Source organism: Geotrypetes seraphini, chromosome 3, assembly GCF_902459505.1.
Source record: "Geotrypetes seraphini chromosome 3, aGeoSer1.1, whole genome shotgun sequence".
Classification (NCBI taxonomy): domain Eukaryota; kingdom Metazoa; phylum Chordata; class Amphibia; order Gymnophiona; family Dermophiidae; genus Geotrypetes; species Geotrypetes seraphini.
In genome coordinates, this window is record NC_047086.1 from 129997914 (window position 1) to 130025246 (window position 27333).

Sequence of the window (27333 nt, forward strand, 5' to 3'; positions counted from 1 at the left end):
CTACTGACCCTTTTTGTGAGCATTCTTAATTATGGCATTTTTAAAAAGGGTCATTAGTGGCGTCTGACTCCGTTCCGGTGCCATAAAGCCTCCATACCGCTTGTCTTTTGGAGGTTTACCCCATCGGAAATGATGCATTCTGTAGTTCCCATCTTTCTTCTCCGACCGGCCCATCAACTCATTGTTTTCCGGGTCCTCTAGTGAATTGAAGCTCGGGTAGTCAAGTTCTTCTGCAAGGTCTCTTCTGTAGTCCTGAGGATAGCTCTCGGAGGATTCTTCCTCCACACCATTGGGGTAGATCTTGACTGGTCTCCTCTTTTTGCCAACTGGTTTCCCCCATCGGAAATGTTCCATGGAGTAGGATCTCTTGCCTTCCTGTCTTTCAAGGGCATTTGCTTCTTTGCTGTTTTCATGTTCTTCACCGCTCTGACTTTCTGGTATGGGAAAGAAGTTGACGAAAGGAGAGTTGGAGGCATCTTCTCGTTTGGAGCCTGAACTACTGGTACTGGTACTGGAACTGCTGCTATTCCTTCTTCCAAACTTGTTCCAGCGGAAGTGACTCATGACATACTTCCTGATGTTCTCAGAGAGTGGTTGCATGTGCCCATTGCCTGGATAGACAGGAGCCTCAGCAGTCAGGTCTGTTTTACAAGATTTGATGCAGTCCTACCAATGAAAAGAATATTTCATTACAGGTGCAGCTTTCTGGTTTTATGTTAAAATCTAAATTGTTTCAGTAAGGCATGTTTTGTTGAGAGATTTATTAAATCTGTGGCTTTGCATTATATGCACTAGGGATGTGCATTTCGTAGAGCACAGGTAATTCATTAGTATACCTTAAAATGTTTGGTACATGCTAAATTGATTTAACACATATAAACCTGTGAATTATCACACATTAAGGCCATCTTTTACTAAGCTACAGTAGAGATTTATACTGTGGCTCAGAGCACTACATGCTCTGACGCTCATAGAAATTCTATGAGTGTCGGAGCATTTAGTGCTCTGAGCCACAGTATAAACCTTTACCATGGCTTAGTAAAAATGGGGATAAGTTATTAGTACACAGTACAAAGTTTTTGACAAAGATTAACATTCTTTATTAAAATGTGTGAAACAAATTGAAAAAAAAAAAAAGGTTCAAAATCTAGAAAAAATGCTAAACAACCAACAATTTGCACTATGCAAACCTCTAAGAGACACCATGCTATATTACAAATATTATCCACTTATACTCAAGCTATTAAAATGTAACATTTTAGTTTATAAAATGATAAACAGAGCAACATTACATTAGGTAATACAGTTATGCTATTCGTATTGTATCTGCCCTCGAGCCACGGCCCCCAGTTTAGTGTGCCACGGCTTTGCAAAGTTTTCAACACACTATGCTAGGAGCAGGAATGAGTGGGGTGTGCTCCTGCATTGAGGACCCACCAGAGAGCTTAAGAACCACCTGGGGGGATCAGAATCAGGACAGGAGGTCCCTACATTGGTGGCATGGTCTGGGGGATTAGTATTGGGGAGGGGGGACTTGCAATGGTGGTGAGGTTCAGGGTGGTGATGTTTGGGGGGGCTCAGGAGAGAAGGGAGCAGATGTGAGAGATGCAGGCCACTACTGACAGCTATATGAGTGCTGGCTGATATTCAATGCCAGTACCCACATAGATAATGATCAAAGTTAGGACTTTTTTTTGTGGTCATATCCTGTCTATGGGGGTTCTGGCACTGAATATTTTTGGCAGCCGCATAGCTCCTAGCTCCTCCTCAACTCTGTTCCAAAATGTCCTTCCTGCCCATTAAAAAAAAATTGTTAAGTTCCACTGTATATCAGCAGCTGGCCCGCTAAGCAAGTTTTAAGCTTGAGGGAGCCTCTCTTGCTCACTTAAATCACATTAAATATTGACCTATTTGGGCCTTTATGGAGATACAATATTGAACACAGTACTCCAAGTGAGGTTTCATCAGTGTCCTGTACAGGAGCATTATGAAGTCCTCCTTTCTGCTGGTTATAATTCTCTATGCAGTCTATCATCCTTCTGGCTTCATCTACCACCTTGTCACATTGAGGATAAAACAAACACTTTCACACTAAGGTCTCTCAATATGTGAGCATCAGTTTTCCCCTCATTGTATACAGCATCCTTAGGTTTCCACATCCCAAATTAACCACTCTGTACTCTTCTTTTTTTTTTTTTTTGGGGGGGGGGGGGAGAAGTAGCCTAGTGGTTAGAGCAGCTGCCTCAGTTCAAGTTCAATTTATTTGATATACCACAAATATAAAACCAGGCACAAATGCAAACTCTGCAATCCTTTACAAAAACAAGAGGATAAGAAGAAGGGTGACTGATTACATTAAATTCTGAGGTATAGGGAAAATGAAGAAGGGTAAAACATCATATTATTAACTGAATGCCTGAGAAAAATAATATGCCTGTAACTGAGCCTTAAATTACGAAAAACGAGCTCTCGGTGCAAAGGTGGTAAGGTAGGTGCCATAACTGAGAACAAAAAATTCCTATGAACATGGAGGAACAGTTGCCTGAAAGATGGAATGATCAACAGCTGTTGTGAAGATCGGAGGAGCAGCACCCTGAGGTTGAGCGTTCAATTCCCACTGCAGCTCCTTGTGACTCTGGGCAAGTCACTTAACACTTCATTGCCCCAGGTTCAAAATTAGTACCTGCCTAAAATATGTAAACCCCTTTGATTTTGTAAGCCACACAGAAAAAGCAGTATACCAAGTTTCCAAATTTCAAAGTTTATTTAGCACTTGATACACCGCATTGGCAAATGCATCTATGCAGTTTACATTTAAAATAAGAAGTTAAAATAGAATAAAATTAGAAAATACAGTCCAATAAAAGAAAATATGAAATGATATTATTAACAGATAAAAGACAAATAAATTACAGTAGAACTTAAGTGTGTGCTTCTAGATCCATATTGACACTCTTTGGATTCCTGCCTGAAATATAAGCTGTTCATCAAATGCATCTGAAATTAAGAAAGATTTTAAAAGTGATTTGAAATGTTCTAAATTAGTTTCAGACCGAATATGATTAGGGAGAGCATTCCAAAGTTGTTGGCCATAAACTGAAAAGATATGTTCTCTAGTAGATGCATATGTGACACATCTAACAGATGAAATAGTAAGAAGATTCTGTTGAAGTGTACGGGAAGGTGCATATGGTATCAAGTAATTATCGAGATAAGGCGGAGATCGAGTAAATCGTGCCTTAAAAATCAAAATCTTGCATGTTAAACGATGATTAATTGGCAACCAATGGGCTGACTTTAAAAGTGGAGTGACATGGTCAAATTTATTTTTTTTCCAGTTATTAAATTTATGGAAGCATTTTTAACTAATTGTAAACAACTAATGTCTTTATATCTAATGCCATAGTATAAAGAATTACAATAGATGCATATACTAATTAACAATTACTAATTACCTTTCCCCATTTGCCCCCTATTTTTGCAAAAAAGTTTAACTGTCAAGTATTAGACTAGATTATTCGTTTTTGTGGATCACTTCTTATTTTCCTGTTTTTATCAAGATCTTTGTGTCATCTTCAAAAGAGGCCAAATTTCTTTTCTAACCCTTTGGCAATATAGTTCATGAAGATGTTCATTGGAATCAACTCCAGGACTGACCCTTGAGACACTCTAGTATACATCTTTCTTTCACCAAATTTTTAATCCAGTTGACTGACTCCCAGGCCACTCAGTTTATTTATAAGCTTCTTATTATAAGCTTTGATAAAATCCAAGTGCACCAAATCCAGTGTGTGCCTCTGTCTAATTCTCTAGTCAAGATGCCAGAACAGAAGACCATAAATATAGCTATAATATAGAAAACAAGAGACTTGACACGATTCATGTTTTGGCCCCTAATTTTATCCATGTTTGACATACAAAACAGAAAATGTGCATTCTATTTAATATGAAGAATTGTAGAATTTCAAGTGATGTATTTAAGTTAAAATGTTGTTACTTTTTGATGCACTTGATGTAAGTTATAAAAATGAATAAAGAATTGGAAAAAAAAAGAAAATGTGCATAAAAATTATATATTTGCAAACCATTTTATGTTGTCCAAATTATTCTCTTAGTTTTTGAGTTTATTGATTTATTGCTTTTATGTTTTTTTAGACTCCTGATGCAGGCCTTAGGGGCCTAAACATGAATCATGAAACATAAAAAATTCCAGGTACAATTCTCACTATAACCCCCTTATGGTGAGCCCTCCAAAACCCACCCAAAACCTACTGGACCCAACTGTACACCACACCGATAGCCCTTATGCCTACAGGTGTCACATATAGGTACAGTGGGATTAAGATGGGGTTTGGAAGGCTCACATATTCCACCATAAGTATAATAGGTAGAGTGGAATAAGCACCATATTCTCCATCTCTATGGTTCATTACACTGCCCACTAGGCTACTCTAAGAACCTGCTTGCTGCTCTACTGGGACTGGCTATAACATCTTCAACTATCACACAGGAATAATGCACTGTTTCATTTACATCTTTGGGTGGTCAATTTGGTCACCTTTCTGGCACGTATTCATTGTTAAAACAGGTCTAGTCCCAAATATCCAAATTATGCCCGGGATGTATTGTAAAATGATTATTGTAGAAGAACATCTAAATCATAAGCCCGCCCTAGTCCTGACCAAAACACACACCCTTCTGATTTAGATGCACTGCATACAAATAGCATCAAAATCCATCTACAAAATACATTTAAAAAATAGCTAATTGGAAGAGTTTGGTGAGATAAAACATCCATCTGCCCCTCTATGCCACTTTTGGATGTCTTTCATTTTTGAAAATGAGCCCCTTAGTCCCATGAACCAGGCAAAGAGGGCGGCCTGCAATCAGATGGCTGAACACATTGAAAACAACCATGGGGATGATGCTGGAGGACCTTACCGGGCTAGCACAAAACCGATTTCTTTTTAGATCTGTAACTCATCAAGTCGCTAAGACTCGAGGACAAGTCGATGGCACCTAAAGAAGAAAAATTCCCATAAAAGCTATCAGTTACTTGCTTGTTGCCCCTTATTTCTACATGATCAAGTGGACTATGGAAGAATCTGTATTAAATTAATTAAATAAAATAATTCTCATGCTAACTTATTGGTGTTGTCATAAATCTATACCCTGTCTAACCTCTGCTTCTCATTTTCAAATTCTTTTTATTCAGTGTTTAGTAAGTACACTTTGGCCCCGATTCTATAAAGGGCGCCTAAGTCATTCCTAAAGTTAGGCGTGCTTTAGTCATCCAATCTAAGTTAGCTATCATATCACAGGGCAGTCCAAGACACCTACCTAGAACCTGCTATAGCTCAATAAGTAAAAGCCCTGTGCTTCTCTTCCAGAGGTCATAAGTTCAGCTCCCCAGCACATATTTTAATTGTGGCATTCTACCTTGCAGGTGCATCTTGATGATCTCGCAATGAGGTCACCATTGTACAGCTGCAAACCTCCATTTGCAAAGAAGTAGAAGCCATGCTAAGGTCTGTGTATCTGTTATTTTTTTGTTTTTAACTTTTTCCAAATGAAGTTATTTATGCAATCTATATATTTTTTCATGTGCTTTATTTGCTGAATCCACCTGTTTTAAGAATGACCTAATTGGAGCAATCTTTAGTGAGAAAAAAAGGTAGCTTTTTAGCAAGAAACATAAAGCTGTTTTTTTTTCATGTGCTGTGCTTCAGTTAATGGATCTGTCCCTCTAATTAGCAAATAGCATTACTGTTTGTCCAGAAAAATAGAAGGTTTTGCATGCAATATTTTTGTATTGATGTGCCCTGTTTATGTGGTGGCTTATTGAATGTATTTTGAGCTTAATAAAGCAAACTAAAACCCCAGAGAGCTATTTAGCAGATCGCATTAAGGACATCCAAACTGTGCCTAAGTTCTGTCTATAGAACTCAGGTGTATCTGAAGCCTTGCCTTACAATGCCTATAAGACCTAGTTTTACAATTGCTATGCAACTTGCTAGCTCACTCTGTAGCACACTAGTTAAACCTACAGCTGTCTTCCCTAATGTTGCTGGTTCGAATCCCAGTCACTCTGTCTGTTGGAAGAGAAATAAATAAAAGCATTAAACAGATTCAACTCCCAGTATTACAATTATAATGAAAAACAGCATAAAATCACCATAATAATAGAATATTATAACGTTAAGGACATTGTTTGGACGTCTAAATCTCACTTAAAACCTGATTCTCTAAAGAACTCCTAACAGTGCTCAACTCCACTGAGTGCGAGTCTACAAAGGATGCATAAACAGCGCCTAACTTTAGACGCGTTTTGCAGAATCAGAGCCTTTGAGTCAAAGAAACATGACATGGTGACCTGTTGTTTCTGATATCCTTTTAAATTCTAGCACTATTCATTTCATTACAGTTTACACAACTGTTTTATTGCCTTCTGTATCAGCGATTGTTGATTCTGTAAGAAAGACTAGTGCAGTCTGTGAACCACCTCACAGGCAGTATTAGTCCATCACCCCAAGAGCACTGGACCACAAAGCAGCAGCTCCATGCTTCCAAGGTCTGCCTTAAAAGGGTTTGCAGCCCAAAATTAAGCTTCTGGAAAGGGTCCCCCCCCTAAAGATGAAGGACCCTATTGAGATCCTCCCTAAATCCATTACTCCCCCCCCCCCACGCACACACTCATTTATACCATTTCTCCTAACTCTAGCTTCCCTACTACAATGCCTTCCCAACACAGATCTACCCCAGGTCTAATCTAATCTAATCTAAACCTTAAGTTTATATACCGCAGTCCCGACTCCTCCAGAACTGCCCAAAGGCTTAAACTAGCCTTCCCCTCTCCATGCGGCATCCACTATTCAGGCAAACTGGGAAAATCCCTTCTCTTCAAAATCACCTCACCACCCCGCTGCGGAACCTGAGCTCCCTTCAGTTATTCCGCAAACAACTGAAATCCTGGCTTTTCAGCAAATTGTAGCTCTATCCTTCCCCCCTTTCTCTCCCCCCTTCTACACATAAGTTCATGTAATCCTTTTTCTTCTTCTCTACCCACTATTTTAAGTTCTTGTAAACCGTGTCATAGGCCTTCTCTCAAGATACCTATTCCCTGCCCTCCAAAGACCTGGTAGTAGGGCGCAGGCAGGAAAAAATCCAAAATGGTTCCAGCAGCGCCTAGTGGTAGTCACATGGTACTTCCACTAAGGATCATTTTTCCATATACTGTAGATGGACTTATTTTACTTGTCATACCTTGGCCTGCAATGTGCATCCAGTGCACACCATAAGCTTTGGGATTGTATTTACATAGTAATGAGCATTTCCTTACAGAATATGTTCCAAATAGGCAAGTACTGCCTTGTTATAGAATTTTGTTTTCTGAGCAGCTACTTTTATACCCCTGGGGAGTTTTACAGTATAAGCACCTCCTTGACCATGTAAAATGCTTCTCTGCCCACTAACACAACTTACAAAATCATCCCCTTAGATATTAACTTGTTTTAGTGATGTGCTAATAGTTGGGGAGTAAGGCAAGTGCTGGGCAGACTTCTACAAACTGTGTCCTGAGAATGACAAAGGAAAATCAGGATCAAATCTGCACATTTTATATCACATACAGGAGCTTTATATCTCAGTGGGGGAGGAGACTCAATCTTTATGGTCGTGAGACCTCAGTTACAGAATTCCCTTCCAAAGGAACTGAGAAAGATTGAGTCTTTGAGCTCATTTAGAATACTTTTAAAAGCACACCTGTTTTCTCAGGCATCTTTATGAATTAAAATTGATATTTTAGACATTGTTCAGGTTTTTGAACATAAGAAACGCCTTCACCGGATCAGACCTAGGTCCATCTAGTCCAGCGATCCGCACACGCGGAGGCCCAGTTAAGTACTCCCTGTTGGAGACCCGGATCTCCCATATCCCTCGATATGATTTGCAAGAAGGTGTGCATCCAACTTGCGCTTGAAACCCTGAACACTAGTCTCTGCCACAAGCTCCTCTGGGAGAGCATTCCAAGCGCTCACCACTCGCTGTGTGAAACAGAACTTCCTGACATTTGTCCTGAATCTGCTGCCACACAGTTTCAGGCTATGACCTCTTGTCCGTGTCACATTTGAAAATGTCAGTAATGCTTCTTCCTGGTCTATTATGTCAAATCCTTTTAATATTTTAAAAGTCTCTATCAAATCCTCCCTCAATCTTCTCTTTTCGAGGGTGAAAGTCCAAGTTTTTGGAGGCGTTCTTGATAGCTCAAATTCTCCATACCTTTGACTAGTTTAGTGGCTCGTCTCTGCACCCTTTCCAGCAGAGTTATACCCTTCTTGAGGTATGGAGACCAGTGTTGGACACAGTATTCCAAGTGTGGTCTGACCATCACTCTGAATATTGTTATGTCTTGAAGGGTAGTAGGTTTTAATGTTATATCTATTCTATGTATGTATGTGTGTTGTAAACCATTTAGATTTGTAGATTTGTGGTAAAATATAAAAAAATAAATGTTATTAGTGATATTGGGTTGTTAATTTAATCAAGAAATGATAATGAACGTGACTGTGCTGCAGCCATGATAATAAAACCATTTTTCAGACTATTGGCATGATGTGGTATTGTGTTCTAAAGCTGCATCATATATATCTGTTTACGGGGATAATTTTCAAAAGAGAAAAACCATCTAAAAAGTGGCATAAAGGGCTCCTTTTATTAAACTGAGGGCTTCTTTTATTAAACCACGCTAGCGGGGTTAACACGCGTGACTTTTTATCATGCGCTAAACACCCCCCCCCCCCCCCCGCTGGCCTAAAAACTACCGCCTGCTCATGAGGAGGTGGTAGTGGCTAGCGGGGCCAGCGGTTTAGCGTGCGATATTATGCGCATTAAACCGCTAGCGTGCCTTTGTAAAAGGAGCCCTAAGACTCATTTATTCAAGGAGAGACACGATCTTTTCCATCACGGCCCCTCAAATCTGGAATTCACTCCCAATCAATATAAGGGGAGAAAAATTACTTAGTAAGTTTAAAAGTCTCCTAAAAAGCTGGCTTTTTAAGGACGCTGTTTACTGAGTTATGTAAATTTTATATATTCAGGATGCATGTTAGAGGATTAATAATGCTGATAAGTGAAAATTGAGCGGGTAACCTTTTCCCCATCCTATTGTTTCATTACCTTGCCCTTTTTATTTGTTTACAAATTGTATTTAACCCTTTATTTTTTTCTTTTTACCTTTTGTGTTTGGTTGGTCTAAAGTTGTATTAACCGTCTGGTTTGATTAATGTGTTTTTCTTTTCACCCCAATTTTATCATTATTTGTAAATTGCATTGGATTATGATTTTGCAATCAAATCAAATTTTTAATTAAACTTGAAACTTAAACTTGAAACTCTTTCAATTTGCTATTTTTGAAACCTGTGTTCTATCTAGATGAATTTCTAAGGTGGTTGCCTGCAGTGTGTCTAAATCTGAAGGGGACATGTTGGAGGTGCGGTTTGGGTGGGACTGATGTTTTTCTGCAATAAATCAAACATTTTAGAAAATGTCTAGGGCGCAGTTTGGTTGTTTGGGGCTAGACCTGTTTTAACAATGAATAAGTGCAAAAAATGCTATTTTATTTATTTATTTAAGGTATTTATATACCGCCTATCAAAGTTATCTAAGCAGTGCACAATCAGGTACTCAAGCATTTTCCCTATCTCTCCTGGTGGGCTCCCAATCTATTTCACGTACCTGGAGCAATGGAAGATTGAGTGAATTGCCCAAGGTCACAAGGAGCAGCATGGGATTTGAACCCACAACCTCAGGGTGCTGAGGCTGTTGCTCTAACCACTACACCACTTCTTCCAAACTGACCAAAAGGCCACTGGAGGGATGAAGGCATGACCTCCCCACAATCCCCCTGTGGTCACTGACCCCCTCCCACCCCCAAAGAAGTGAATGAAACAATACATACCTTCCTGTAGGATAGCTTCAGATGTTATGGCCAGTCCTAGTAGAGCATCAAGCAGGTTCCTGGAGTAGCCTAGTGGATGGTGTAGTCAACCATAGAGATGGAGGACTCAGGACCATATCCCACTCTAACTATTACACTTATGGTGAACTATGTGAGCCTTCCAAAACTCATCCACTGTACCTACTTATGGGTGACACCTACAAGCATAAGGGCTTTTGGTATAGATTTGGCCACTATGCTGAATGGACTGTGAATGGCCACTATGCTAAATGGGCTGTGAAGGTCTTTATCTCCTATCTTTTACTATGAAGTCTTTTTTACTAAACCGTGGTAACTGCTAGTGCTCACTTACCGCACATTAAAAAGGCTTGTCATAGGACATGTCCTGGCATCATGTGATTAATTTCCCCATTTGCGCGTGTACACTGCAGGTTAACAGATATTTTCTATTTTCCTCTAAGGGGGCATGGTAGGGGGTAGAGAGTGGGTGTCACAGTGCTAATCAGTGCACAAGTCATTGCTGCATGCTAATTGATTAGCATGGGGGTAGCATGGGGGTCCTTATCCCCTAGAAAATAGGTAGCAACAGGGGCTCATACGGCAATTTTTTTTTTAATAGCCACATGCTAATGGCAAAATTAGCACATGGCCATTACATCAGAAAATGGGACATTTTCCGGCCACAGCACAGGTGGCCATAGCGGACGGGAAAGACCCACATAAGTGATGTGCTAAGGCCACTTTTGCTGTAGTTTTAGCAAAAGGACCCCTATATTACTATATTATGTTCATTCATGCCCTGGTAATTAGCTGCTTAAACTACCGAAATGTTCTTTATAGTGGTATTCGACAGTGTTCACTTAAGAGACTTCAACTCATTCAGAACACAGCTATTCACTTATATCATAATTTCAGATTAGCACATCATGTTGCAGCTTTTCTTAAGAAGAAATATTGGTTATCAGTAGCATATAGAATTAAGTTTAAATTACATTTGCTTGCTTTTAAAGCAATGAACATTTGCCAGTCTGTGGTGCAGGGGTGCCCAAACGGTCGATCGCGATCAACCAGTAGATCGCTAAGGCAATGCGAGTCAATTGCGTTGCTTTGTGATCTTGTTCTTCCTGCCTCCCTGAGCTAGGCCAGGCGCGTACAAGCGCCGGACCCACAAGCCTTCACCTCCGACGTCAATTCTGACGTTGGAGAGGAAGTTCTGGGCCAGCCAATCGCTGCCTGAATTGATGTCGGGGGGGGGGGGGGAGGAGAGGGGGAAGGCTTGTGGGCCCGGCGCTTGTACGTGCCAAGCCTGTCTTGGGGAAGCAGGAAGAAATCGGCGTGGTGGCTTGGGGGGAGGGGCAGGGAGAGAGTAAAAGAAAGACAGGCAGGCAGGGGGAGAGAGAAAGACAGAAATAAAGAAGGGGGGCAGGGAGAGAGAGAAAGACAGACAGAAAAAAAGGGGAGGGGCAGAAAGAAAGAAATATTGGATTTATAGAAGAAGGAAGACTCATGAAATCACCAGACAAAAAGGTAGGAAAATGATTTTATTTTCAATTTAGTGATCAAAATGTGTCCGTTTTGAGAATTTATATCTGCTGTCTATATTTTGCACTATGGCCCCCTTTTACTACACCGTGATAGTGGATTTTAGCGCAGGGAGCCTATGAGCGTCGGGAGCTGCGAGAGGCATTCAGCACAACTCCCTGCGCTAAAAACTGCTATTGCGGTTTAGTAAAAGGGGAGGGGGTATATTTGTCTATTTTTGAGGTGACATTGCATATTTTAAAGTCATCTGCCTTGACTTCTGAACCCCCCCCCCCGAATATAAATGATAATTTAAACATTGTCTCTGCGTACAGTGTGCTTTGTGTTTTTTAAAATTTTATTGTTGGTAGATCAGTGGTCTCAAACTCAAACCTTTTGCAGGGCCACATTTTGGATTTGTAGGTACTTGGAGGGCTGCAGAAAAAATAGTTAATGTCTTATTAAAGAAATGACAATTTTGCATGAGGTAAAACTCTTTATAAGAACATAAGAATAAGAACATAAGAATTTGTCGCTGCTGGGTCAGACCAGTGGTCCATCGTGCCCAGCAGTCCGTTCACGCGGTGGCCCCCAGATCAAAGACAAGTGCCCTGAGATGAGCCCTACCTGCTTACGTTCCGATTCAACAGGAACTTTGTCTTAAATCCCTGGAGGGTGTTTTCCCTATAACAGCCTCCGGAAGAGCGTTTCAGTTTTCCACCACTCTCTGGGTGAAGAAGAACTTCCTTACGTTTGTATGGAATCTATCCCCTTTTAACTTTAGAAAGTGCCCTCTCGTTCTCCCCACCCTGGAGAGAGTGAACAACCTGTCTTTATCTACTAAGTCTATTCCCTTCATTATCTTGAATGTTTCTATCATGTCCCCTCTCAGTCTCCTCTGTTCAAGGGAGAAGAGGCCCAGTTTCTCTAATCTCTCACTGTACGGCAACTCCTCCAGCCCCTTAACCATTTTAGTCGCTCTTCTCTGGACCCTGTCGAGTAGTACCGTTTCCTTCTTCATGTACGGTGACCAGTGCTTGACGCAGTACTCCAGGTGAGGGTGCACCATGGCCTGGTACAGCGGCATGACAACCCTCTCCGATCTGTTCGTGATCACCTTCTTAATCATTCCCAGCATTCTGTTTACCCTTTTTGCCGCCTCCGCGCATTGCGCGGACGGCTTCATCGTCTTGTTGACCAGTACTCCCAAGTCTCTTTCCTGGTGGTTCTCTTCAAGTATCACCCCGGACATCCTATATTCATGTATAAGATTTTTGTTACCGACATGTATCACCTTACACTTTTTCACGTTGAACCTCATCTGCCATGTCGCGGCCCATTTCTCGAGCGTGCTTATGTCACGTTGCAGATGTTCGCAATTCTCCTGCGTCTTCACTACTCTGAATAAGTTCGTATCGTCTGCAAATTTAATCCCCTAACTCATTGTACCAATTTCCAGATCATTTATAAATATGTTACTAAGCTGCGCTAGCGTTTTTAGTGCGCGCTAAAGTTTAGCGCAAGGAAACCACACGCTAAATGTAAAATCCTAAAGCAAGCTCTATGAAGTCGTTAGCAAGTAGCACAAGCGGCAATGTAGCGCGCGCTAAAACTGCTAGCACAGCTTAGTAAAAGGAGGTCTTAGTAAGAATACTATTTAATTTCTTACAGAAGGCCCCCTGAAAATAAACTGGCAACATACTCATTTAGTAGCAAACTACAGGCAAAATCATCATCTTAACCTTTTGGACTCTCCCCCACCAAGACAGATGTAAAGGGTTCCATTGCTCACACATTCCTGAAACCTTCAGCAATAAAGATTTTTCATTTACTTTCATTATATCTTCCAGCGTTTTTTGAATCATAATACCTAAATACTTTCTTGAGGAATTTCAATTAAAAATGAATGAATATTTTCAACTCAATGCCTCAGAGGAAATCTCTTTAGAAACACTGTCCTGAGTTTTTTTTCCAGTTAGTTAAATAGCTGCCTATTAGATAACTCAAATTCTTAAAACCAGCTATTAAATATTTAATACAAAAAAGTATTATCTGAGTCAATTCAATTTTAATCTTATCTCCTACAGTTCATTTCATTACAGTACTTTTACAACTTACCAATACTTAATTTATTAATAAATATCAGAATAATTTAGTCAGTGAAGCTAATCCCCATCACTCACACTCACACTCACTTCCCAACTTTCACATACATACTACAGTCATTGTGATTATTTTTATCCAAAACTGGATCTTGGTTAGTTCATTAGTCCATGATCATCTAGTCAGAGAGGCTTGAAACTGAGAGTTGCACAAAAGTCTAGCACAGTGTTCTTCAACCTTTTTATACCCGTGGACCAGCAGAAATAAAAGAATTATTTTTGGAACCGGCAAACTATTAAGACTGAAATTTAAAAAAACCATTTCCGCCCCCTCTCCGCGAGCTCGGTCCCTGCAAACCATCTGATCCCATCTGCACAAGCTGCAGTAATTTTATATTGAATGTATTTTATTAAAGTATAAAAAGAAACAATATTCTGAACAATTGTGATTTTATAAATACAAATATACAGAGCACGGACCAACAAAACCCCTGTCTCCCCTCCCCTTCACATATATCCCCTCTACTATCAAGAAAACTGAACAAGCAAAGTTATTATAGAATGCTACACAGAAATATCATGCTAACAGAATACTGCAGTCCCCAGTTATGTCTCTAGCAGGATATATATTTCAAATCTGATATATTCTAATGACAAAATAGAAATAAAATGATTTTTTTTCTACTTTTTGTTGTCTCTGGTTTCTGCTTTCATCTTCTTTTCACTCTTTTCCTTCCAGCGTCTGCCCTGTCTCTTCAATCCAGCATCTGCGCATTCCATCCACTGTCTGCCCTCTCCCCTTCCATATGTATCTGACTTCTTTCTATGCCCCTCTCCCCTGTCCATTCAGCCTGTGCCTCCTCTCTCCTTTTTACATCATTCATTCCAGCTTCACTGCTTTCTTCATTTTTATCTCTCCTACACCAGATCTAGCATCTTTATCCCTCTTTCATTTCTCTGCTGACCCCTTTTCCAGCATCATTCTCTCTCTACTTTCTCATTCCTCTCTCTCCCCTTTCCCTCATCTGATCTCTTCATTCCACTCTGACCCCCTTCCCCTCCTGTAATCTCCCTGCCAGCTGTTTCCTTCCTTCCCTCCTCCCCCTATCCAACATTAACTCTCTTCCCATCCCTTTCCCTCCTCCCCTCCCAGCAGCATCTCTCCTTCTATCTCCCTCCAGGTCCAGTAGCAGCTCTCCCTTTATCCAGCAGCATCCCACCCTCTTACAGTGGCTTCCTCCCCTTCCAGAAGCTCTCAGTACTTGCCTGCAGCAGCGATTTACTTAGGCAGCCATGGGTCAGTTGCCGCCTCGGAGGAAAGAGGAAGTTGCCGGTGAATCACTGCCCTGGCAAGTAGGAGAGCTGCTGGGACGGGAGACAGCCACTGTTGAAGGCTCTCCAGGATCTTGCTCGCACACGCTGATCATCTCCCTTGTATCTGCAGCTCTCTCTCTTCCACTTGCACCTTCCCTGCGGCCCTCTTCAGCAACTCAGCAGGGGCGGCGATCAAGACAGGCTGCCGACGTCGGGACCTTTACTCTCTGAGTCCTGCCTATTTTGTTTCAACTTCCTGTTTCCGAACAAGCGAGACTCACAGAGGGAAGGCCCTGACATCAGCAGCCTGTCTTGATCGCCTGAGGATGGGAGGAACAGCAGTCGGCAGGAACCGCAGTCGGCAGGAAATTTAACTGTTGACTCGATCTCGCCGGCCCTGCACGAACCGGCAGAAATTTTCTGCGGACCGGCACCAGTCCGCGGACCGGCGGTTGAAGAACAGCGGTCTAGCACATGGAAATCACAGTTTCTTAAACACAATCGTCAGGCCTCTCTGTCCTCATGATGGTCCTGTTCAATTCATAAAGCATTCAGTTCAACACAAGACTGTGTTTCGCCACCTGGCATCTTCAGGAGCTGTGTTTGCAAGGCTCACCAACATCACAACTTCATCAGTAAACTAAGCATGACTCGAGCAGGGACCCAGGGTTCGGCATAAGCCGGGATCAGCTCGATTCATGCTTAGTTTACTGGTGAAGTTGTGATGTTGTTGAGCCTTGCAAACACAGCTCCTGAAGACGCCAGGTGGCGAAACACAGTCTTGTGTTGAGCTGAATGCTTTATGAATTGAAGAACAGGACCATCATGAGGACAGAGAGGCCTGCCAATTATGTTTAAGAAACTGTGATTTTCATGTGCTAGACTGTTGTGCAGCTCTCAGTTTGAAGTCTCTCTGACTAGATGATCATGGACTAATGAACTCATGAACTAACTAAGATCCAGTTGGGAAGTGAGTGTGAATGATGGGGATTAGGTTCATTGACTAAATTATTCTGATATTTATTAATAAAGTATTGGTAAGTTGTAAAAGTACTGTAATGAAATGAACTGTGGGAGATAAGATTAAAATTGAATTGATTCAGATAATACTTGTTTGTATTAAATATTTAATAGCTGGTTTTAAGAATTTTAGAAGCATTGTGGGATGATTTTAAAGCTACTACGAGAGGTCAAATCATTTCATATTCGGCACACATTAGGAAACAACTTAAAATGGAATTTTCTAATTTGGAACAAATATTAAGGATTTGGAGTCACAATTGGCCTCAAAATGGGAACAAATTACTTTACAGGCCCCTTTGAAAGCTAAATATAAGTACAATGAGATTTCCTCACAATTGGCTAGGAAAGATTTGGTTTCTCAACAGGCTCTGTATTATGGAAACTCGAATAAAGCGGGAAGATTATTGGCTAATTATCTCAAAGCAAAAAAAAGAAAAGTAAAGATTGTGGCTATTAAAAATTATAAGGGTGAAACTCATTCTCAAATTGGAAATATTTTAAAACAAATGATCACAAGAAATTGGAAATGTCATGACAGACTTAATTAAACATTCTGGTGGGCGAGCGTGTGCAATACATATAAATTTAAAAGAATGAACGCTGAATGCTTAGGTTTGAGTAATGCATTTAATAAAGTATGGAACCCATTGACTACATTTGTTAACAAACAATAAGGATATTGTATTTGTTGTTTTTCTTTCTCAGATTTCCTTACACATCCAGGGTGGAGGGGGGGAGGGGAGGGAGGGATATTTTGAGGGGTTAAAATATATGAGTAAATTATTGTAATAAAAATATGATTTAATGTATTAATAATTGGATGATAAGGGGGAAAATGTTTGTTTCATTTATATTTTGTGAATTAAGGTGCATTTTATGCAAACTTTTAATGTTATATTATCTGTAATGCACTGCCAGTGTCTGAAAATTCAATAAAGTTTATAAAAAAAAAAACCCAAAAACAATTTTTGAACTATTATAAAGCTTTATATTCTTCTGAGCTTTATTCAAATAAAGAACTTGAGGGTTTAGACTGAGTTTTTAAAGTTAATCAAGGGGCCATAAATTCCCTGAGCATATAAAAGGAACTCTTAAGGCGCCTATATCACTTAAAGAACTTCAGGCCTATATCACTTAAAGAAGTCCCTTAGAGTTGGATCCGCTCCAGGTGGTGATGGATTTACTGTGGAGTTTTACAAATCATTCCAAATTGCACTATTACGGTACCTCATCTTTTAAATTTATATCAGTCACAACTAATTAAAGGTTGTATTTCAGGTACTATGGCAGAATCTTTAACTATTGTTTTACTGAAGCTAAATAAAGATCCCATGTTGGTTTCAAATTACAGGCCTATTTCTTTGATTAATGTTGATGGAAAACTTCTGGCTAAGCTATTGGCTTTACGAGTAACCAAGGCTCTTCCTTATATTATCGGTATGCACCAAACGGGTTTCGTTGCTCAAAGACATTCTTCAAATAACACCAGACTGGCTTTTCATATGTTAAATTTAACGAAAGTCATGGAAGATCCGGCCTTCTCAGTTTCTTTGGATGCAGAGAAGGCCTTTGATCGTGTAGAATGGACCTTCATGAATCAAGCAATGAATTGGTTTGGTATAGGATCCAGTTTTATTCAAATGATTCAAACCTTGTATAGTTCCCCTTCTGCCAGATTATATATTAATAATATTTTCTGAACATTTTTGTCTGAAGAGGGGAGTTAGACAAGGGTGGCCACTATCTCCTTTGCTTTTGATATTGTTCTGGAACCTTTGTTAGTGGCTATTCAACAAACTAAAGAGATACAGGGTATTCCTTATGCAGGTTGGAAATATAGGGTCTCTGCTTATGCAGATGATATTTTGCTTCATTTCATTCCACATTTACTAGATCTGATTGACCGATTTGGAAAATTTTCTGGATATAAAATAAATTGGAGTAAATTGGAGGTTCTTACGCTAACATGTACACTGTGCAAAAGGATTATTTGACTTCCTTTGGAAGAAAGAGGGTATAAAATATTTAGGTATTTTGATTCATTTTTTGCTTGATTTAATAAAATCACATTATTGGTTCCACGCTTAAAATTACACCCAGTCACATGCACTTCTGTATGCTCTAAGGTGAAATTATAGTGTAGGCTGGATCACAAAATGTGTGTTGGTGTGTACTCAAGTACATAATTTACACCTGCTCCTGTTCAGGCTTAAATACCCATGTCTTCAGTCAATATCTTGACTGAAGACATGGGTATTTAAGCCTGAACAGGAGCAGGTGTAAATTATGTACTTGAGTACACACCAACACACATTTCTGCTGCTTTGTATTTAATATTTTATAAAAGCCCATAGGCATTCATGTATCTTATAAAAAAAAAAAACAGCCTCAAAATTAGCACCTACATGGCCTTTACACGTGGAGAGGCATAATCGAAAGGGACGTCTAAGTCCGTTTACGTCCATCTCGCAAGTTGTCCAAAGTTAAAAAGAGCTTAAGACACATTTTCGAAAGATACGTCCAACATTTTTTTCGTTTCGAAAATCGTCTAATAATACGTCCTGCCGATCTGATCGTCCAAGCTGCTAAATCGTCCATCTTTATACCACATTTTCGTCCAACTTTCCATCCAAGTCCAAAACGCCTAGAACAAGCACTGTTGGATGTGGGAAGGGTCTGCAAAGTTATAGACTGCACCCCCAGACATGCCACCTAAACAGTGGGGTACCTTACAGGGTACTGCTGTGAACTTCACAAAAAGGGTGCCATGGCTTCTCCTCCCTACAGCTCCCTTATAGGTTACGGTGAGCCCCCCAAACCACCTCCAGAATCCCCTAGATCCACTTATCTACCATCCCAATAGCCCATATGGCTGCAGGAGCCACTTTTATGCCAGTACAAAAAGGTTTTGGGGGTGTATAGGGGAGTGCACATGTTTCAATATCAATGCAGTGATTACAGGGGCTTATGGGCATGGGTCCATCTCTCTATGGGTCCCTAACCCACCCCCAAGATGGTTTAAGACGCCTCTGTGCAGCACAACTAGGCTTTCCTATGCCAGGCGGCCAGGTGATGATGGTCTGGAGGCAGAATTTTAAAGTTATGATTAATATTTTTATGGGGGTGGGGGAGTTGGTGATCACTGGGGTAGTGTGTGTGGGGGTCTGTTTTATGTGTTTGCAGTGCTTATCTGGTGACTTAGGTGGGTTTTTGCGACTTAGACCATGTTTTCCATGGTCTAAGTCACAACGTCCAAGTTCCGTCTAGGCTCTGTTGTAAAACTTTCAGTTATACATGCTGTACCACTAAGTCTAAGCCAGCCCACGTCCCGCCCAACTCCCACCCTCGACACTCCTCCCGAAATGCCCCGTTTAGCTTTGGTTGTTCAGCGGCACTATGAAGGCCTATGTCGTTTAGAAATACGTCCAAAACCCGTTTTTATTATCGGCACTTGGACGTTTTTGAGAAATGTTCGTCCAAGTGTCAACTTAGGCCGGTTTTTGGATGCTTTTCTCTTTCGATTATGAGCCCTATATCCTTTGGAAACCTTTTATAAAAAGGCTCTCATTGGGGCCCTTTTACTAAAGCTGCAGTAAAAATGGCTATAGTGCAGTGGTCTCAAACTCAAACCCTTTACAGGGCCACATTTGGATTTTTAGGTACTTGAAGGGCCTCAGAAAAAATAGTTAATGTCTTGTTAAAGAAACGACAATTTTGCATGAGGTAAAACTCTTTATAGTTTATAAATCTTTCCTTTTGGCTAAGTCTTAATAATAATATTGTAATTTATAGCTAAAGAGAAATATGATCAAGAAACTGTTTCTTTTTACTTTTGTGATTATGATAAACATACTGAGGGCCTCAAAATAGTACCTGACGGGCCGCATGTGGCCCCGGGCTGCAAGTTTGAGACCACTGAGATAGTGTGCCTTTTATAAGAACATAAGAATTGCCGCTTCTGGGTCAGACCAGTGGTCCATCGTGCCCAGCAGTCCGCTCCCGCTGCAGCCCTTAGGCCACCATTGCCCTAACTGAGACTAGCCTTACCTGCGTACGTTCTGGTTCAGCAAGAACTTGTCTAGCTTTGTCTTGAATCCGTGGAGGGTGTTTTCCCCTATAACAGCCTCTGGAAGGGCGTTCCAGTTTTCCACCACTCTCTGGGTGAAGAAGAACTTCCTTACGTTTGTATGAAATCTATCCCCTTTTAACTTTAGAGAGTGCCCTCTCGTCCTCTCTACCTTGGAGAGAGTGAACAACCTGTCTTCATCTACTAAGTCTATTCCCTTCATTATCTTGAATGTTTCGATCATGTCCCTTCTCAGTCTCCTCTGTTCAAGGGAGAAGAGGCTAAGTTTCTCTAATCTCTCACTGTATGGTAACTCCTCCAGCCCCTTAACCAGTTTAGTTGCTCTTCTCTGGACCCTTTTGAGTAGTACTATGTCCTTCTTCATGTACGGCGAACAGTGATGGACGCAGTATTCCAGGTGAGGGTGTACCATGGCCCAGTACAGCGGCATGATAACGTTCCCTGATCTATTTGTGATACCCTTCTTAATCATTCCTAGCATTCTGTTCACTCTTTTCGCCGCTACCGCACATTGCGCGGACAGCTTCATCAACTTGTCGACCAGTACTCTCAAGTCTCTTTCCTGGAGGGTCTCTCCAAGTACTGCACCCGATATCCTGTATTCATGTATAAGATTTTTGTTACCGACATGCATCACCTTGCACTTATCCACATTAAACCTTATTTGCTATGTCGCAGCCCATTTCTCGAGCGTGTTTATGTCACATTGCAGGTCTTTGCAATCCTTCTGTGTCTTCACTACTCTGAATAACTTTGTATTGTCTGAAAATTTAATCACCTCACTTGTACCAATTTCCAGGTCATTTATAAACATGTTGAAGAGCATGGGTCTAAGCAGGTCTTTCTTATGTGGTACGGACACTTTTGCCATGGCTGGAAATTGGCTGTTTCTCCTATTTTCTGAATAGCCACATGCTTATTTTAATGTAGAACAAATATATCAAGAGCCCACTATTAAGTAACCTGTGATACCCATTTTCCAACACATTCTATCTTTTTTATATATTTTGTTATGTCGATGGAAAAAGCCTCAGATATGGAGCCAAGCATCCAAAGGGATGTCAAATGTGGTTGCCTCAAAATGTTCCTGTTTAGATCACTGGCAAAAAACCACTTCTATATAATTATTTATAAATATCTATTCATATCTTTTTCAAAAGCTTATGAAAAATAAATCTAGTGAAATCATGCACTTCTGTATACTTCTCATGATTTCAAAACCATTCAGTTAGCTAATCTTCTTCAACAATTCATGCAGTTAGTTAAAACTTTCAACGCATACAATTTCACAAGTTCTTTTCTTTTCTGAAAAATCACTATTTATTTAAAAATTATTTTAACCCACTTACACCTAAGCTGTTCACAAAGAAACATACATAACTGTCAAATAGCATAAAACATAAGTATATGAGATATATTGCAATCACTATATATTTGCGTGAATTTAACTTTACAATCGTATGAATTGAGTTTCACATATAAATATATAGTAAATCAGAAGTATCTTTTTTAGATGTGATCATGAAGTGGCATGAAAGGAGTTTTGAAACAAATGTGTTTAGGAAACTTACAGATCATAATTCTGTATTGCACTTTTCAAGTTTTCATCCTGATGCATTGAAGAAAAGTCTCCCTTACTCCCAATTTTTACCATTGCGGAGGACATGCTTAACTAGGGTAGACTTTAGAAGACAAGCTGAGGAACTCAGAGAGAGATTCATCAAGAGAAGATACTCGGAGATAGTGGTAAGAGCAGCATATAAAAAAGCTTACTACAATAATCGAGACCTCCTATTATATCCAAAACAGAAAGATCTAGAAGATTATACTAACTACATTCTAACTTATGCACCGAACAGCTATCAAGTGTCATGTGTTTTGAAGAAACAGTGGTGAATGTTGAATATTGAGGGTATGGTTAAAGTTAAACAATTGAGGATTGCTTTCCGTAGGAACAAGAATTTGAAAAAACTTTTATGCCCATCACCATTACCTTATACATTAATTCCGAGGGAGTTGTAAAAGAAGGTCATGCTTTCTGTGCTATGTGTCAAATATGTAAGGTGATAGAGTATACGGCTAGTTTTTGCAACCCAAGAGATAATAAGACCTATGTACTTCAATATTCTTCAAACTTTAAAACTGAGAGGATGATATATCTCATTAGATGCCCATGTAACTTGATCTATGTGGGTCAAACTTCCAGAAAATTAGACATCCGATTGAATGAACATAACAGCAATATTACAAGACAAGTTTTGGGGGCTCCACTTGTAAAACACTGTGTGGAAAAACAGCATGCCTTCTTTTCTTTAAGGGTTTTAGTTGTAGATCGAGTATTTAAAGGGAGGAGAGGTGGGGAATATAGAAGACTCTTGGCATAAAGAGAACAAAAATGGATCTTTAGGTTAAATACTTTAATACCAAAGGTTCTTAACAACATGGAATGGTAGCACTTTTATTAACCATTTTAAAAAAGATCCTGAATGAATTTGAATGTCATTAGAGCAGAAAATTGAACCATTGAATACTAATGGGATACTTTGACATTGGAGAAGGAAACGGATCGGCTGATAAAAGTGTGGGCCGAACTTTGTCATCCGAAGAATATGATTGGTTAATGATACCGACATCTTTAAAACGTGGTGATGCCATTTTGTAGCTTTCAGGAAATCAGCAGTTATAACATATACAATAGGTAGGAACGCTGAAGATTATGTTACGTAAAGATTAATTTTAAGAAGGGATTTACATGAATCTATTGTTTTCTAGAAAGGAGTATGAGCTGCTGAATATCTGCCCTGATGCAGCAGGAGTAACGTATTTCCTGCAAAACGCTGGCCATGTTGGTGGCAGTGTAGCAGCAGTTAAATTTGGACACAAGAGAAATCCTCTGAAGGGATTCATGCAATACCGATAGCTGTTTAAGAAATTGAATTTTCACAGTTGCAACATAAATTTGGTCTTAATAATTCAGAATATTTTAGATGGTTGCAACTGAAGCATGCCATTCAGGCGGGGTTCCCTGAATGGAAAAACCTTAATATCATTATAGTATGGAGTTTCTTTGTTTCCAGACTGACTTCTTGGGTCACAAAGGCCGCTCAGTGGTATAAAATATTAACTGGATTTACTAAAAAGAAATTAAAAACTGGTCTAAGAGATATTTGGAGTATTGCGATCAAGCATGAAATTACTGCATCTCAATGGCCACGAATTTGGTCTTGGAGGATGAGATGTACAGTATCGGCATCTATGAGACAAACTTGGTTTTTTCTGTTGCATAGAGCGTTGTGGACCCCTGTTAGGTTGCAAAAATTAGATCGTTCTTTGTCTAACAGATGCTGGCACTGCCATCTAGAAGCAGGAACTTTAGATCATTTATTGTTTCATTGCCCATTTATTGTAAATTTTTGGAAATCAATTTGGGACCAAATTAATAATTTATTAGACAACCCAGTGGCATTATCCTATGATACTGTGATATTTGGTATGGAAATGAGAGCAAAAAGTCAGATTTCTGCGAATAACAATAAATTATTACTTATAATGACTGGTGTTGCCATTCAGCAAATCACATATAATTGGAAGGATTGGAGAAGATTAAATTACAATTTTTGGTGGAACTCTCTATGCCATATCTATAAAATGGAAAGATTTATTGCATTACAAAAGGGATATTTCAATAAATTTCAAGATGTGTGGAAACCATTAACAAAATATTGTACGGAGTAGTTGAGTTTGTTTCCCTTAAATTTATTAGTTTAATTGGGTAGGGTGGGGATATTTTATTAATACATATTTATATTATAATGGAATATATGGTAGGGAGGGGTGGGAAGGGGGAGGGGGAGGGATAAGAATTTATGTAATGTGCAAATGATAGCATGTAAGTGATATATTTATTGTTAATATGATTGAATATATGTAACACTTAATGTAATTTTGAAAATGAATAAAGAATTAAAAAAAAAAAAAATTGAAGAGAGAAGAAAGAAGAAAAGTTTTTGAGAGAAAGTCCATTTCGTAACAAAGATCATTGTGAACTTTTTTTTTATTGTAGCTGCTGATTCCTTAGCCAGTGTTACACTATAGTGACTTTTCAGAAAAGAACTGGTGAAATTGTATGCATTGAAAGTTTTTTTTTTTTCCAGTTCAAAAGTTTTATTGGTTTTACAATAAAGCAAAAAAGGCATACAACATTACATATTGGCTGTTAACTAATTTTGTATTATACATCCTTGGATCTTGTTGTATGCATTGAAAGCTTTAACTAACTGCATGAACTGTTGATTAGCTAACTGTGTGTTTTTGAAATCCTGAGACGCATACTGAAGTGCATGATTTCACTAGATTCGTTTTTCACAAGTTTTTGAAAAGAGATACGAATAGATATTTATAAGTACTATAATTATATAGAGGTGTTTGTTGTTTTTTGGGTTTTTTTACCAATGATCTAAACAGGAGCATTGTGAGGCAATCACATTTGACACCTCTGTGGGTGCTTAGCTCCATATCTGAGGCTTTTTCCATCGTCATAACAAAATACATTAAAAAAACATAGAAACATGATGGCAGATACAGGCCAAATGGCCCATCTAGTCTGCCCATCCGCGGTACCAATATCTCTTTCTCTCTCCGAGAGATCCCACATGCCTATCCCAGGCCCTCTTGAATTCAGGCACAGTCTCTGTCCTCACGGGTTAGTTAATAGTGGGCTCTTGGTATATTTATTTCTGTATTTTGATATTGGACTACTTGGTTAGAACATAAGAACATAAGATGCGCCATCTCCGGATCAGACCTTCGGTCCATCAAGTCCGGCGATCCGCACACGCGGAGGCCCTCCCAGGTGTACACCTGGCATAATTTGTAGTCACCCATATCCTTCTATGCCTCTCATAAGGAGATGTGCATCTAGTTTGCTTTTAAATACTAGGACGGTCGATTGCGCAATAACCTCGTCGGGGAGAGCATTCCAGGTGTCCACCACTCTCTGCTTGAAACAGAACTTCCTGATATTCGTCTTGAATTTGTCTCCCCTCAGCTTCATTTCGTGTCCTCTTGTATGTGTGCAAGTGGACAATGTAAATAGTTTTTTCTGCTCTATTTTGTCAATTCCTTTCAGTATTTTGGAGGTCTCGATCATATCCCCTCACAGTCTCCTTTTCTCAAGGGAGAACAATCCCAGTCTTGTGAGTCAATCTTTGTATTCCAGTTTCTCCATACCCATTATTAGCTTTGTTGCTGCACCCTCTCCAGCAGTTTTATATCCTTCTTTAGTTTGGGGGACCAGTGTTGGACGCAGTATTCCAAGTGGGGTCTGACCATTGCTCTATAAAGCGGCATTATGACCCTCTCCGATCTACTCGTGATTCCCAACATCCTATTTGCTTTCTTTGCTGACGCCGCACATTGTGCAGACGGCTTCACGGTCCTATCTACCAGTACACCCAGGTCCTTTTCTTGTTCGCTCTTACCCAGCGTTGCGCCTGACATTCGATACTCATGTTTCTTGTTCTTTCTGCCTAAATGCATTACTTTGCACTTTTCCACATTAAACTTCATCTGCCATTTGCCATCAGTGTGCTGCGTGAGCACCAAATGCCATCTATTTTGTAGGTGGTAAGGGCCCCCACACCACCTAATCAATTGGCACAATCAATTGGCCCCCACAGAAATCAATTGGCAGACAATGCCTCACACGCTAAATGATTAGTGTAGCCAGGCCCATTCTCCACCCCCTAACATGCTCCCTTTGAAGAAAATAAAAAATATTTTTTAGTGTGGTGTGCTTGTGCTTACCGCAGTTCAGTAAACCACTGTTCCTGCTAAGCTGAGCAGGAATCCTCCAAATGCACTGCTGCCAATAGAGGTTGATGGTTCAATATTGCATCTTTGATTGCTAGAGAAAGAGTCAGATTCCCTGGAGTCTTGCAGAATTTGCTGGTCCCTCACTGTTGAAAGTATGACAGTGAAACAGCACCCCCCACTGGCAGAACTGTAGGTGAAATACTCTTGCTCAGCTTGGAGCAGTGGTCTCAAACTCAAACCCTTTGCAGGGCTATATTTTGGATTTGTAGGTACATGGAGAGCCTCAGAAAAAAATAGTTAATGTCTTATTAAAGAAATGACAATTTTGCATGAGGTAAAACTCTTTATATTTATAAATCTTTCCTTTTGACTAAGTCTTAATAATAATATTGTAATTTATAGCTAAAGAGACATATGATCAAGAAACTGTTTTATTTTACTTTTGTGATTATGATAAATATACTGAGGGCCTCAAAATAGTACCTGATGGGCCACATGTGGCCCCTGGGCCACGAGTTTGAGACCACTGGCTTAGAGGGAATACTGACAAGGACCCCATTGTGTATCCCCTGTGAGATTTGCTTACCAGAATTCCGGCCTCTGTGGTAAGTTCTCTGCACATGTTGCTTTCCCAGCATTGGCTGTGGACATCCTGGGTATGAAGTGACAACGTTCCCAGCATTGCAAGGAGACAACCCCAAAACGGTTGCAACATTTTCAGGTAGAGCTCTAGGGAAAGAAAACAAGAGTGTGAGGATTTATGACAGCGATCACAAATAAAGCTGTGAAGGACTGAGCATGCTGGTGGCAATTAACAGTGTTAGTGGTGACAAGTCAGAGAGCGCAATAAAGGTAGAAACCTCAGAGGAAAAGAAAAATGAAAGCAATCATTTGGGCTTAGTTCAGTTGCAGTGTTGGACTTGAGATGTTGGGATCTTCAGTGGATAGTAGATTCCCCCAGGTACAGAAATCAGGCTTAAAAGTATCTAGATAACTGACCCGTACAACCCTTTCTCTTCAATAATGGTTCTCTGTTAAGTTCAATCAATTTGTACCATATTTTAATCTTTGTAAACCGCATAGAACTTCACGGTCCTGCGGTATATAAACTGTTATTATTATTATTATTATTATTAATAAAATGGGACATTTTTTCAGTGTATGGCTTGCTAGGAGAAATAATGTCATTACTTAGTTTCATATACTGTAACTTACACCTTTTATTTTGTGCTTTTCACTTTTAAACACTGGTTTGGTAACTATGAAACCAGGGTTTCTGTGCCGTTTCTTGTTTATAATTTCCCTGCTTTTATTATCAGGGACAGAACCCCTTCTCATTACCAAGGCAAGCATTGCGTAGCACCCTACCTGTACAGTCTGATGGTTATATTTTTCAGGAATGTGATAATCTGTTTATAAAATCTTTTAAAACCTTTATTAATACTCATGTCGGCTCCCTAAACATTGACAGTAACTTGAAGTTATTCTCTTACTTGCATAAATTCAATAAATGTACA

The 27333-nt window shown here is 39.8% G+C and overlaps 1 protein-coding gene across 1 annotated transcript; it reads right to left on the reverse strand.

The window, feature by feature from the left end:
- Window positions 1–26531, reverse strand: POMC (proopiomelanocortin). Its single transcript, XM_033935759.1, has 2 exons — window positions 26403–26531; window positions 1–666 (listed from the first exon to the last, which is right to left on the reverse strand). The coding sequence occupies exons 1-2, from the start codon at window positions 26529–26531 to the stop codon at window positions 1–3; spliced, it is 795 nt and encodes a 264-aa protein (XP_033791650.1).
- Between the last annotated feature and the right edge of the window lie 802 nt (window positions 26532–27333).